A 15,864-nucleotide genomic window follows, 5' to 3' on the forward strand; every position below is an offset into this window, starting at 1 on the left:
CTCTAGTTTACGCTGGGTAGAATGTGGGAGGCCAGCCAGGAGTGCGTTGGAATAGTCGAGTCTAGAGGTAACAAAGGCATGGATGAGGGTTTCAGCAGAGGATGAGCTGAGGCAGGGGTGGAGACGGACGATGTTACGGAGGTGGAAATAGACGGTTTTAGTTATGTTGCGGATGTGTGGCCGGAAGCTGATTTCAGGGACAAATATGACACCAAGCTTGTGAATAGTGTGGTTCAACCTCAGACAGAAGTTGGGGAGAGGGATGGACTCATGGCTAGGGAACGGAGTTTGTGGCGGGACTGAAAACAATGGCTTCAGTCTTTCCAACATTGAATTGGAGAAAATTTCTGCTCATCCGGAACAACACAGTGAAGGTGCAGCTGGGAGGAGGCTAAAGTCAACAATTTTTTGGCTGCAGTAAATTTTTGTTCTAATTCGGAGAATTATTTAAAGCCGAAAAAATACGGGGAAGTGATTTTGGATGTGGCCGGTTCATTTGAAGTTAAATTTTGTTGGGTGTTGTCCCCTGTTTGAAAGCGTTTCTCAGGGTTTTTTAAATCATGTTACGACAGACGAGAAAAGAGTTGTGGTCACATTTGTATCTCAGAGTTTGTGAGAGACGGAGGGAACGGCAGCAGAAAAAGAGGAAACAACATCTCCAAAACTGATCCCAACTCATCGCCGAGGCTGGGGGTAGATAAGCTCACTGCCTTCCGAGCAAGTTTCACCACTTTATTCACTTTCTTATTTGAGCTCTGATTGGATCTGTTTACTTGATTATTTTTTGGTGCATGTGTAACGACAGTATTGAGGCAGCGCAGATAAACATGGAGCATTTTCTTCTCCCAAAGCTACATGGGGCCTGGAAAACAATGTAAGATTTTTCATGAACGTTTCACAAAAAGTGAGTGTTGGAAACACTTTTCCACCTAAGTTTCGAAGATAATTTCAGAAGAAACAAACAAAAATCAATTATCCCCTCATCAAAGCAATTCTCAACCTGATCTTAAAATCCAAATGCTTTTAAAGTGTCTCCGAATTGCTTAAACCATGTAAAATTGAAGTTTCTCAGAATTAGATTTGGAACGTGCAGGTTTATACAAACATGCACTCCATGCTGTTAAGGAGGGGAGGGCAGTGAAGGATTTGTAGGAGTTACACCTCACTTTTTATTGACTGATTATAAATTATCAATAAGCCATTTAGGAAGAGAACCAAAAAAAGGTAAACACACAAACCATTTAAATTTATACAATATAAAAACAGAAAATGCTGGAAATACTCAGCAGGTCAGGCAGTAACTGTGCAGAGAGAAACATTGTTCACGTTTCAGGTCTGTCACCTTTCAACAGAACTGGGAAATGTTAGAGATGGAACAGATTTAAAACCGGTGCAGAGGCAGAGAAAGTTGGGAGGGGAGGAAGGAAAGGGAAGGTCTGTGTTATGGTGCAAGGCATGAGTGGTTAAATCCTGCCTCTGCACCAAGTTAAAATCTGTCACATCTCTAACTTCTTCCAGTTCTGACAAAAGGTCACAGACCTAAAACGTTAACTTTGTTTCTCTCTCCACAGATGCTACCTGACCTGCTGAGTAGTTCCAGCATTTTCTGCTTTAGTTTCAGATTCCAGCATCCGCTGTATTTTGCTATTGTGAACCATTTTGTTCTAAAGTCCAAATAAGTCCTAGGAAAAATGTAAATATAGATTTACTCTTAAACGTTTAGTGGAATGTTAATAGAAACAATAATTGTGCAATGATGTGTAAAAATTTCAGGAAGAAACTTTAGAAGAAACCAGTATTTGTTTATTGAGAAAGACACAGAAAATACTTTGATTAAACGGATCATGTACAATTTCGATTTGATATATATCTTTAAAATAATAGATTAAAAATTGGGAGTACAATGAAGTTTAATTGGGAAGTATGCTAAATAATTTAACACGTCGTGGTAAAAGCACGGATGAATATTGTGCCGAATGTTTGAGAGAAAAACATTAGAAGGAAAATTTATAAATAAACATCTTTACGTCACCATATTATAAACACTTCCAAGTCAGTCTGATTGGTTCTCCTGTCCAGGAAGAAAGATGCCTGTACATTTCTGTTCAATGATCGCTTTTCCTGCTTTTTGTTTTTAGTTTGGTGACACACTGTGTGTATGTGTTTTTCTGCACTGGTGAATAAGTGCTGCATTTCTGACATGTTACCTGGGGGGTGTGCTGGTTCAAGAAGACCATGTTTAATAATGGAACTGATTGCAGTTGGAAATTCGCGTCCCGTTTTGGTTCAATTCTTTTTAATATCGTGAACTAAAGAACTATGGCTTTATATTTGTTGGTTGTCTGTTTGCATTGTGATGAATATTCTAATTACTTATGTGGACGTACAGCACGTCAGCACCATAGGAAAGGCCCTGCTCCGGCTGTATGTGCAGCCGTTGCTATAGTGACATCACGGAGGGGGCTCATACTTTGACCACTTTATAATTAATACAAATTGCTCCACTAGATATGCCTCTTTCAGTTCATCTTGTGCATTTCCATTGTTTGTCAATGCACAACCATGTAACTCAGTGACGTTTCTAAAGAGCTAGTGTATTATTATATCCCACTCATTTCTGACATGGTTTGATACAGGTTGAACATAACTTCTCTGCTTTTGAACTCTAATCCGCTAGAAATGAACTCCATTGTTTTATTTGCACTGTTATGGTCTTATTATCCTCTGTTGCTACTTTTAGTGATTTGTGTATCTGTACTCATAGATCCCTTTGCACCTCGACACCATTTAGACTTATTTTCCAAGGGTCGGTAGGGTCCGTATCCCTCCTACCATTTTACACCACCTCTCAATAATTCACTAAGCCTGTGTCAGCTCCGTCTAGTTTCTGAAGCCTACCCTGCCCCAGTGGATTGCGGGTGTTCCAATCACACTATCATGGGAATAGTAGTGAGGATGCCGGTCATGGATGGGACAGCCCGACCCTCACCGGTATACAGGGTGGAGAACACTGGGGTCATTCAAGGAGGTGCACATGTTCATTTCACAGCGTTCCCACCTATGACATAAAGTGGGTGCAAGCTAAGACAGATACTGACCTCTCTGGGTGCCGGAGCCAGGGTGCGCACATAATACTGTGCCCCCAGCACTTGAACGCCTATTCCAAACCACAGTGCGGGTTTAAAGCTGCTGGCACACAACCTATCAACTGTACCATGGAGGTGATGGCACAAGTCCATGTTCCTCCACAGGTAGCAAAAATAGGGGGTGGGACATACTGTGTCACCACGAGTGTGCCCCACTACCAGCATGGATAGCACATTTGGTGTCCGGTGAGTGAAAGCATTTTCTGTTTTAAACTCGAGGCAGAAGTTCAAGTGGCTCAGGAACGGATTGTCCCCATTCCTGAACCCTCCTCTGTTCACCTCACTGTAAGTGACAACATAACAAACCTGCAAGACTGTCGCATACTTTGGTTATTAGATCCCCCCTCTACCCGAACATCTTACTGCCCTACTGAAAGCTGTTCTAGAGTATAGAACATTTCTATACTCTAGAACAAAAAACAGTTGAGATAGGGGGCGAGATTTCAGAAATCACAGTTCCACCTTGGTGGAATATTTTCAGAAATATAGAGGTCTCAGCCGGGATCAGAATAGCTTCCCACGTTTTAGTTGTCTGCCAGCTCGCGATTATTCTTTATCTATGGTGTACTACGTGCAAGGTGAGAGGCAGAGGTCATTGGTCCTGGCACCAGAGGGTGCTGGACGAGCCCTAGCTGAACTTAAAGATTGTATCAGGGAGGGAAGCACAAAATATGATAGAACACTGCAGAAGAATCGCAGTCGCCCGGTGAGGTCCGGTTTAGATTCCACCTGCTGTAAAAAACGCAGAGGACAAGTGTTAAAAAGTTTGTCCTATGTGTGTTTTACTGTGTACTTTTTGTGAAACTGGAGTAATGGAGGGGCGTTGGACCCTTCAATGCTGTAATGTGACTTATGACGGAATTTACCTGTAAACAGTAATACATCTCAAAGGGGAATGTACGTTTGGGTTTAGCTGGGTAAATTACAGGGGAAGGTGGGCTCTTGGGAATCAGGAATTTTGTTCATTTAGGATGACACTCTGGGGTGAAGAGTGGTAAATGGGGGATTGTAAGATTCCAAAATTCGTGGAAAGCCCGCCAGTGTTTGGACTCACTGAAAAGGAAATTAAGCAGAAGGTTTGGGATCCTGAAATGCCCATGGAAGAAATCTACGAGTTTTAACCAAGTTTGGGATTTTAAAAAGGTGCATGTTGGGTCTGTGAGAAAAGGGCTGCAAGACCAGGGGTGGGTTCAACCTCTGAAAAACCCGTTTGGATATTGGAGCTAATCAAGCTAATCAAGCTGTCTGGGGATATTGGAGCTAATCAAGCTGTCTGGGGATATTGGAGCTAATCAAACTGTCTGGGGATATTGGAGCTAATCAAGCTGTCTGGGGATATTGGAGCTAATCAAATTGTCTGGGGATATTGGAGCTAATCAAATTGTCTGGGGATATTGGAGCTCATCAAGCTGTCTGGGGATATTGGAGCTAATCAAGCTGTCTGGGGATATTGGAGCTAATCAAGCTGTCTGGGGATATTGGAGCTAATCAAGCTGTCTGGGGATATTGGAGCTAATCAAGCTGACTGGGGATATTGGAGCTAATCAAGCTGTCTGGGGATATTGGAGCTAATCAAACTGTCTGGGGATATTGGAGCTAATCAAGCTGTCTGGGGATATTGGAGCTAATCAAGCTGTCTGGGGATATTGGAGCTAATCAAACTGTCTGGGGATATTGGAGCTAATCAAACTGTCTGGGGATATTGGAGCTAATCAAGCTGTCTGGGGATATTGGAGCTAATCAAACTGTCTGGGGATATTGGAGCTAATCAAGCTGTCTGGGGATATTGGAGCTAATCAAGCTGTCTGGGGATATTGGAGCTAATCAAGCTGTCTGGGGATATTGGAGCTAATCAAACTGTCTGGGGATATTGGAGCTAATCAAGCTGACTGGGGATATTGGAGCTAATCAAGCTGACTGGGGATATTGGAGCTAATCAAGCTGTCTGGGGATATTGGAGCTAATCAAACTGTCTGGGGATATTGGAGCTAATCAAACTGTCTGGGGATATTGGAGCTAATCAAACTGTCTGGGGATATTGGAGCTAATCAAGCTGTCTGGGGATATTGGAGCTAATCAAACTGTCTGGGGATATTGGAGCTAATCAAACTGTCTGGGGATATTGGAGCTAATCAAGCTGTCTGGGGATATTGGAGCTAATCAAGCTGTCTGGGGATATTGGAGCTAATCAAATTGTCTGGGGATATTGGAGCTAATCAAGCTGTCTGGGGATATTGGAGCTAATCAAATTGTCTGGGGATATTGGAGCTAATCAAACTGTCTGGGGATATTGGAGCTAATCAAGCTGTCTGGGGATATTGGAGCTAATCAAGCTGACTGGGGATATTGGAGCTAATCAAGCTGTCTGGGGATATTGGAGCTAATCAAGCTGTCTGGGGATATTGGAGCTAATCAAACTGTCTGGGGAACTGTTTACTCTCAAACCTGCCCCCAGAAGACATTTACATTTCAACAATCGACCCAAGGAAGTACAGTTTCAATCCAAGCACAGGACCCATTCGACACATGCATAATGCCAATCACCTTTCCGGCCTGCATAGAAAGCTGGGTCCCAGGCAGACAACTCGACATCAGAAACTAGCTTTAACAATTGCGACTCGAAACCCACAGATAATTTTAACAATTGACGCATTTTCAATCCAGATACCGGTCCACGAGCGCACCAAAATTAAACAAAGAACCAAGGTTGATTTGGCGAGCAGATTAGGGGATCTCACACAGTATAACTGGGGGCCAGTTTTTATAGTCAGGACTGCACTTTGCTTCTCCAGCAGCCTCGTATGCTTCAGAGCTGGCAGACAACAAGATCAGCACACCAGCTTCGTTAACCTGGTTCTTCAGAACATCAACCAAGACAGGATCGCAAGCGACCAGGACATCAAGCACACCGTGGCAGCGAGAGGCTCATGAAACAACCACCAAGTTATTACCAGCAACCAAATTGGTAATATTGAGCCACCACGACCAACGATTTCAAAACCGAAGTCACCTCGACGAAAACCCGAAGATTTGAAAGCTGTTTCCACTCTACCAGCTATCCCTGAGCTACCAACGGGTACAACATTACCTAAAAGAACTTTAAAAACTACTGCTGAAGGAAGAAAGTGGGTACTTAGCCCATAGATCCAATACACGCCCTACCGCATCAGCGGACACCACCCAACTGTGGAACACGCAGCAAGAAGTCCTCTCCTACGTTCTGGGTAGGGCTAGCAGAATCAACAACGCACCCCGAAACGCGACCCATTACTGACTGTCAAGGAAGGGTTGGTGAGCATTGTCCCTGAAGCCCCAGAGCCTAACTTAGTTAGAAAGAGGAATTGGGAGGTGGGCGGTATTGACATGCTATGTATTCTCTTGTGTTTTAGTAAAGGATTCCCTATTAGAGTGATAAGTTTTCTCTCATTTAAAATGATAAGTTTTCTCAGTTTTTAATAAAAGGTGTATTCATTCTTCTTGAATAAAATCCATAACTTCTTTGTACAAAACGGTTGTCTGCTGCACTTTATCACACCCTGATTAATAAATCCAGGCTCGAGAACAGGGAGTGGGAGCAACTCACAACCGCTCTGGGTCAGGAAGGAAAACTGACAGACACACCACCCTCAACACTCAGGACTGCCACTCTGACAGTGCAGCAGTCCCTCAGTACTGCCCCTCTGACAGTGTGGCACTCCCTCAGTACTGCCCCTCTGACAGTGCAGCACTCCCTCAGTACTGCCCCTCTGACAGTGCAGCACTCCCTCAGTACTGCCCCTCTGACAGTGCGGCACTCCCTCAGTACTGCCCCTCTGACAGTGCAGCACTCCCTCAGTACTGCCCCTCTGACAGTGCAGCACTCCCTCAGGACTGCACAGTAATGTATGTCTTTATTTTACACTCAGGTCCCTGGAGTGGGGCTTGAACCCACGATACAACATTGCATCACTGGATGCCGCACAGTCTGAACTGTGAGTCATATCCCGACCTCAGTTGGAACAGCTAACTCAGAACAAACAACAACAGCAACTTTTATACAGCACCTTTAACACAGTAAAACTCCCCGAGCGCTTCACAGGAGCGTTATAGAATAAAGATTGACAGCGAGCCACGTAAGGAGACATTGAAAATTGCAGCTCAGTCAAATTGTGAGTGAAATTGGCAGTGCTGCCTTCATACCAAAAGGGGGCGATGTTGGTTCTGAAAAGACCAAATTTTTGGACAATTTTTGTGTCACGCAATTGATTGGTTTGTAAAACGCGTTTTTACCAAACCTCCAGTCAGGTTTGCAGAATCATTTCCAGTTCCCCACGTGTCATTTGATGGTGGATCTCAGCGTGTATCTCCTCGTCCGCTCGTGAGGCGGTGTCTCAGACTGATTGGTGGGTCAGCAGCCACTCCGCACCGCAGCGAGCATCGGCAGGCCATTCCACTGTGGGAGGCCTCACCGCAGAGCTCGGTGCACGGGGTATATCCACACAGGGACGCTCTGCCACCAGGTACAGCAGCAACAAACTGCATTGCTGTAGCAACTGGAACATTAGAACAACATCCCGAGGCAGCTGACAGAGGCGTAATCTGGTCAAAGTGGTGCTGAGCCAAAGGGGGAGGGGCTGGGAGGGTGATCAAAACCCTCAGTCACAGATTGGGTTTGAAGGGAGGTCTTAAAAGCGGAGAGGGATGGAGTGGCAGAGAGATTTAGGGAGCAGGGAGTTAGGGCCCAGGCAGCTGAAGGCACGGCCCCCAATGGAGGGGGAAGGGAAGGGGGGGATGGATAAGAAACCTGAGCCAGATACCGCGGCCCCTGAACACAACAACAACTTGCATTTATATAGCGAGTGTTGTGACAATGACAGACAGCGAGAATATAACCCTGATAATGTAACACAGTATTTGCAGCACTTGACACTGTGGGGAAAGCTTGTAATTTTAAATCCATGAGCTGTACATAAGTGAGAACAGGACCTGTTTGTGGCCGGTGCAGAGATCACCACTTACAGAAGGTAGTTACTGCAGGGAATTCAGGGCCACAGTCACCTCCTGGACTAGTTTCCATCGCCTGGGGGGGGGGGGGCGGGGGGCAGGGGGGCAGGAGAGGAGTTTCCCAGATTTATTTTCCCCCAATGGGTTTTTACCTGGTTTTTCGCCTCTCCCGAGAGGGTGTGGTGGAGAGTCTATACTGTGATACACAAGGTATCACAATTGTGTGGGACGGGCTGGATGGACCACAGGGTCTTTACCTGTCCGTCACTCTCCGCGGGTTTGGGTTTCAAAGATGTGGAGCTGAATTGGAAAGAAAGACTTGCATTTATATAGCGCCTTTCACCACCTCAGGACGTCCCAAAGCGCTTTACAGCCAATGAAGTACTTTTGAAGTGTAGTCACAGCGGTAATGGAGGAGACACGACAGACAGTTTGTGCACAGCAAGCTCCCACATGTGACTATGACCAAATAATGGCCCAAATTGCATATCGCCCCGGTTAGGGCGGTAACTTTCCCTACGTCCAGGTCCCACCCCGGAAGCGAAATTGGGGTCACGGCCCCTGACAGGAAGTGGAGCGCAATGTAGTGCGCTGCACCTCCCCTGGGGGTGGGCTCGGGGGCCAGTGCCGGGCTGCACCATCACGGCACCGACCCCGCCACATCAGCACAGAAAGGCCCGACCGGAGAACTTTTTTAGCCAGTATGTAACAAGCCCAACAAGGGAGGGGACGGTTCTGGACTTGGTTTTGGGGAATGAAGAGGGGCAGGTGGAAGGGGTATCAGTGGGAGAGCATTTTGGTGCTAGTGATCATAATTCAGTTAGATTTAGGGTAGTTATGGAAAAGGACAAAGATAGACCAGGAATAAAAGTTCTCAATTGGGGAAAAGCCAATTTTGCTGAGCTGAGATGAGATTTGGCCAAAGTGGACTGGAAACGGCTAGTTGAAGGTAAATCAGTGTCAGAGCAGTGGGAGGCATTCAAGGAGGAAATCCTGTGGTTTCAGAGAAAGTATGTTCCCTTAAAGAAAAAGTGTGGGACTAACAAATCTAGAGGCCGCTGGATGTCAAGGGAAATACAGTGTCGGATAAAGTAAAAAAGGGAGGCTTATGACAGATACCGAGGGCTCAATACTGCAGGAACTTTAGAGGAGTATAGAAAGTGCAGGGGTGCAATTAAAAAGGAAATTAAGAAAGCAAAGAGAGAGCATGAAAACATTTTCGCAAGTAAAATCAAGGAAAACCCAAAGATGTTTTATAAATACATTAAGAGCAAGTGGATTGCTAAAGAAAGAGTTGGGCCTATTAGAGATGTTGTGTCTCTGCACCTTGTTACAAACTCACACGAGGCATGGATATATCATACACGGTCACCCTGTGACCTTCACTTTATTCCCATGACTAAAGAGTGCTGATCCTGGGTGGGACCTCCCCTTTTAAACCTGGAAGCCCAGGTGAGGAGCTCACTCCCTGTGGTCAGGGTGTGAATTACAAGGGTACAGGTACAGTATGCATGAGTTACAGTTACATACTTATAGTCATTGCAAGATGGTGAAATACATGACAAAGGTAATCTGTGTGTGGAGGCGTAAGACGTGGGTATGGATCTTAATGAATACTTTGCATCTGTTTTCACAAAAGAGAGGGGCGATGCAGACATTGTAATCAGGGAGGAGGAGTGTGAAATATTAGATGAAATAAACATAGTGAGAGCGGAAGTATTAAGCGACTTAATAGCGATGAAAGTGGATAAATCCCCTGGCCCGGATGAAATGTATCCCAGGTTGCTCATAGAAGCAAAAGAGGAAATAGCAGAGGCTCTGACCATCATTTTCCAATCCTCTCTGGCTACAGGTGTGGTATGAGAGGACTAGAGGTCTGCTAATGTTGCACATTTGTTTAAAAAGGGAGAAAGGGATAGACCAAATAATTACAGGCCAGTCAGTGATGGGAAAATTATTAGAAAAAATTCTGAGAGACAGGATCAATCTTCATTCAGAAAGACAGACATTAATCAAGGACAGTCAGCATGGACTTGTTAAGGGAAGATTGTGTCTGACTAACTTAATTGAATTCATCGAGGAAGTAATAAGAAGGATCTCTGACGTCAGCACGTTTGATGTAGTGTATATGGATTTTAGCAAGACATTTGATAAGGTCTCACATGGCAGACTGGTCATGAAAGTAAAAGCCCATGGGATCCAGGGCAAACTGGCAAGTTGGATCCAAAATTGGCTCAGAGGCAGGAAACAAAGGGTAATGGTTGATGGATGTTTTTGTGACTGAAAGGCTGTTTCCAATGAGGTTCCGCAGGACTCAGTACTAGGTCCCTTACTTTTTGTGGTATATATTAATGATTTAGACTTGAATGTAGGGGAATGATAAAGAAGTTTGCAGATGATGTGTAATGAGAATGGACTAATTAATAATCTTATTGTGCGAGGGGCCCCTTATTAAGATGGTGAGTGACACAGTTAGTTCAGAGCCTAGGGTCCTGAAATTAAGGAAAGGTAACTTTGATGATATGAGACGTGAATTGGCTAGAATAGACTGGCGAGTGATACTTAAAGGGTTGACGGTGGATAGGCAATGGCAAACATTTAAATATCACATGGATGAAATTCAACAATTATACATCCCTGTCTGGACTAAAAATATAACGGGGAAGGTGGCTCAACCGTGGCTAACAAGGGAAATTAAGGATAGTGTTAAATCCAAGGAAGAGGCATATTAATTGGCCAGATAAAACAGCAAACCTGAGGACTGGGATAATTTTGTAATACAGCAGAGGAGGACAAAGGGTTTAATTAGGAGGGGGAAAATAAGGTATGAAAAGAAGCTTGCTGGGAATATAAAAATTGACTGTAAAAGTTTCTATCGATAAGTGAAGAGAAAAAGATTAGTAAAAACAAATGTAGGTCCCTTGCAGTTAGATTCAGGTGAATTTATAATGTGGAACAAAGAAATGGCAGTCCAGTAAAACAAATACTTTGGTTCTGTCTTCACGAAGGAAGACACAAATAACCTTCCGGAAATTCTAGCGGACCGAGGGTTTAGTGAGAAGGAGGAACTGAAGGAAATCCTTAATAGGCAGGAAATTGTGTTCATGAAATTGATGAGATTGAAGGCCGATAAATCCCCAGGGCCTGATAGTCTGCATCCCAGAGGACATAAGGAAGTAGCTCTAGAAATAGTGGATGCATTGGTGATCATTTTCCAACAGTCTATCGAATCTGGATCAGTTCCTCTGGAGTGGAGGGTAGCAAATGTAACACCACTGTGTAAAAAAGGAGAGAGAGAGAAAATGGGTAAGTATAGACCGGTTAGCCTGACAGTAGTGGGGAAAATGTTGGAAACAATTATTAAAGATGAAATAGCAACGCATTTGGAAAGCAGTGACAGGATCGGTCTAAGTCAGCATGGATTATGAAAGGGAAATCATGCTTAACAAATCTTCTGGAATTTTTTGAGGATGTAACTCGTAGAGTGGACAAGGGAGAACCAGTGGATGTGGTGTATTTGGACTTTCAAAAGGCTTTTGGGAAGGTCCCACACAAGAGATTGGTGTGCAATATCAAATCACATGGTATTGGGGATAATGTACTGATGTGGATAGAGAACTGATTGGCAGACAGGAAGCAGAGAGTTGGGATAAACGGGTCCTTTTCAGAATGGCAGGCAGTGAATAATGGGGTGTCGCAGGGCTCGGTGCTGGGACCCCAGCTCTTTGCAATATACATTAATGATTTAGATGAAGGAATTGAGTGTAATATCTCCAAGTTTGCAGATGACACTAAACTGGGTGGCGGTGTGTGCTGTGAGGAGGATGCTAAAAGGCTGCAGAGTGACTTGGAAAGGTGACTTGATGAGTGGGCAAATGCATGGCAAATGCAGTATAATGTGGATAAATGGGAGGTTATCCACATTGGGGGCAAAAACACGAAGGCAGAATATTATCTGAATGGCGGCAGATTAGGAAAAGGGGAGGTGCAACGAGACCTGGGTGTCCTGGTTCATCAGTCATTGAAAGTTGGCATGCAGGTACAGCAGGTGGTGAAGAAGGCAAATGGTATGTTGGCCTTCATAGCTAGGGGATTTGTGTATAGAAGCAGGGAGGTCTTATTGCAGTTGTACAGGGCCTTAGTACACTGGAGTTTAGAAGGATGAGAGGGTGTCTCATAGAAACTTATAAGATTCTGACGGGACTGGACAGGTTAGATGCGGGAAGAATGTTCCCGATAATGGGGAAGTTCAGATTCAGGGGACACAGACTTAGGATAACGGGTAGGCCATTTAGGACTGAGATGAGGAGAAACTTCTTCACTCAGAGCGTTGTTAACCTGTGGAATTACCTCCCACAGAGAGTTGTTGATGCCAGTTCATTGGATAGATTAAAGAGGGAGTTAGATATGGCCCTTACGGCAAAAGGGATCAAGGGGTATGGAGAGAAAGCAGGAAAGGGGTACTGAGGGAATGATCAGCCATGATCTTATTGAATGATGGTGCAGGCTCGAAGGGCCGAATGGCCTACTCCTGCACCTATTTTTTATGTTTCGATGTTTCTATGTTTCTATGGATCCACAGCCCTGTGGTGACCAGAACTGTACGCAGTACTCTAGCTGTGGCCTAACTAGTGTTTTATACAGTTCAAGCATAACCTCCTTGCTCTTGTATTCTGTGCCTCGGCTAATAAAGGCAAGTATCCCATCTGCCTTTTTAACCACCTTATCGACCTGGCCTGCTACCTTCAGGGATCTGTGGACATGCACTCCAAGGTCCCTCCGTTCCTCCACACCTCTCAGTACCCTCCCATTTATTGCGTATTCCCTTGCCTTGTTGCCTTTCCCCAAATGCATTAGAACAAGGCTGCAGTTAGAGCAGCCTTTCCATCCACTGACAGCGCTCACTGAGTCTGACTCATGGCATCGATCAGTTGGACATTGATCTGGAAACACCAGCCCCCTGGTGAGGGAATCAAGGCTCTGATGCGACTGATAAAAGTCAAGATGAGGTTGCGGAGAGGTACACAGCTGCTACTGGACACAATGAACAGGAGGAGGCCATTCAGCCCCTCGGGCCTGTTCCCCCATTCAATCAGATCACGGCTCATCTGTATCTGAACTCCATCTACCCACCTTGGTTCCACAAGTTCCAAGGCCTATACTCTCTTGAGTTTAGAAGAATGGGAGAGGATCCCATTGAAACATACAGAATTCTGACAGGGTATATGCAGGGCGGATGTTTCCTCTGGCTGGGGAGTCTAGAACCAGGGGTCAAAGTCTCAGAATAAGAGGTCGGCCATTTAGGACTGAGATGAGGAGAAACTTCTTCACTCAGAGGGTGGTGAATCTCTGGAATTCTCTCCCCCAGAGGGCTGTGGAGTCTCAGGGGTCAAGTTTCAGGCCGCGCCTAGAACGGCGCAGCCCCGACATGGACGCCCGTTTTTCGTGCCTAAAAGTGCGACAAAAATGTACCTTGCAATTCTCGGGCTCCCTGCAGGTCCCTCGCAGCTCGGCGCGGCGTGCAGACATCAGCAGGGGGCGGAGCCACAGAGTCGCGTCAATTCTGCAAGTGCAGGGGGCGGGGCTAAGTCAAATGAGAGAACGTCCTGCCGACAGCCCTGCGCCGTGCGTGTTGGAGCACGCGTGCCCGCGCAGTAGCCCATAAACATTGGCACTCGGCCATTTTTAAAGGAACTTGAACAAATGTGGTGATTTGTCTCGTGGACCTCTGGAAAGGCTTGGGATTGAATTTTGGTGATTTTTTGATGTCTGAAAGAGTGTTTTTAGCAGCACTGTTGAAGAAATCACCTGCTGATATCAGTGAATGCTGCTTTTCACCGCTAAACTTCCAGAACAGGTGCTGCATAGGTGCATGCAAAATAAGGACTGTGTGTTTTGAAAAATAAGAGTTTCAATTCAATACAGCAATGGAAAAACGTCCACCAAGAACAAAGACTTTCTTGCATGAGGAAGTGGAGATGTTCATAAACGTCATTGAGCAGAGATGGCAGGAGCTAGATACCAGCAACAGAGGTCGCATAAAAGTGCCACCTAAAGAAATGAAGAAACGTTGGAACCAAGTTGCAAAATAGATCTGGAAGCCAATGTAAAAAGAAATGGCACGACCTTGGTCAAGTAGTTAGTGGGAATAATTTTTTCATTTTTTAATGTAATCGTAATTGTGATGTGACTATTTATATGTCCCTCCCTGCAGAAAGACGCACTTTGTAATAAGTTATATTTAACTCTTTGCCGAAGAAAGTGGCCCACAACAAAAGGGAAGCAACTCGAACAGGAGAAGGCACGCTCAATCTGCAGCAACTGACACCCTTGGAACGGAGGGTAGCTGCCATGATGAGTCGTACATGGAGAAAAGCATTCAGTACAGCACAAGCTGGGCCCACACGCGAGGAAGAGGGTAAGTCCTGAAAATGCATCGTGGCCCTTGAAAATCAACCTACTGCCTGGCCTGCTATATGTGAGAGTACTCATGCCCCCCATCCTGCCCCCTCCCTTGCTGTTAAACATTTGACTGTTCTGATATATTTTGCAGAACATGATGATGATGATGATGCCAACCCTGAGGATCCTGAAGACACAGAACAAGAACCAGTACAACCAGATGTGGACGATCCAGACTGGATGCTGGCGGCGATGACTGAAATGTCTACAGGGGAGAACTTCCAAATTAATGTTTATGAGCCCCTATTAAGGGGCATCTGAGTTTCAACCCCTTGCATCGGATCTAGTTCCACCTTCCATGGTTTTGATTCCGACGTTGCGGGTCCCAGTGGTGCTGGTGATATCATGAAGCAGTTTACAGCCAGTGCACCAGAGTCCAAGCCTGCGCCTCTCACTCGCATAGGTCCCGGTTCCACCTTCCATGGTTTTGATTCCGATGTTGTAGGTCCCACTGGTGCTAGTGATATCATGGAGTAGTTTACACCTATTCACCCACCGAGCGCCTAACCGTCCTAGCACGCGCCTCTCTCTCTAGTACTGCCGTCTGGAACACAGAGCATCCCACCGACCCAGCCCACGCCTCTCTCTCTAGTACTGCCGTCTGGAACACAGAGCGTCCCACCGTCCCAGTCAGCGCCTCTCTCTCTAGTACTGCCGTCTGGAACACAGAGTGTCCCACCGTCCCAGCCCACGCCTCTCTCTCTAGTACTGCCGTCTGGAACACAGAGCGTCCCACCGTCCCAGCCCGCGCCTCTCTCTCTAGTACTGCCGTCTGGAAAACCGCGCGTCTCACCGTCCCAGCCCGCGCCTCCCTGTGTAGTGGTGCCGTGTGGAACACAGAGCGTCCCACCGTCCCAGCCCACGCCTCCCAGTGTAGTGGTGCCGCGAGGCAGGCCCAGGCAGAGGAGAAGGAGATTGGAGACACGCTCTCCTGAGATGCTGCATGCAACAGATGCGGCTCAGGTTGTGGCATTGGGTATGAAGACCAATGAGCTTACCCGATCACTCATCGGTAGCGTCAGTGCAGTGGGTGAAGAGGTGATAGTCCTGATGGGAGAAATAGCAGTAATGACACGGGAACTTAGGGAGGGAATGTCCAAGGGAGTGCTACCGACGGCACAGGCCGTCAGAAAGGGCATGCAAGTGAAGGCACAGGCCCTCATGGAGGTAGCTGCTGCAATAAGGGCACACAGCCCCGCCAATCAAATGACACCCCCATGAAGAAGTGAACATTCACTGAGATGTGGATGAGAGATGGTTACAGCCGTTCTTT

General features: G+C 45.9%; 1 gene segment (V, D, J or C); it reads left to right on the forward strand.

Moving 5' to 3' along the window:
• The first annotated feature begins 811 nt into the window (after positions 1-811).
• Positions 812-15,864, forward strand: part of LOC139268195 (Ig lambda chain C region-like) — a 188,175-nt gene continuing 173,122 nt past the window's right edge. Inside the window, 1 exon segment of the C gene segment in view lies at positions 812-874. Within this exon segment, the coding sequence occupies positions 856-874 (19 nt within the window).

This window comes from Pristiophorus japonicus, chromosome 8 (assembly GCF_044704955.1).
Source record: "Pristiophorus japonicus isolate sPriJap1 chromosome 8, sPriJap1.hap1, whole genome shotgun sequence".
NCBI classification, from domain to species: Eukaryota; Metazoa; Chordata; class Chondrichthyes; family Pristiophoridae; genus Pristiophorus; species Pristiophorus japonicus.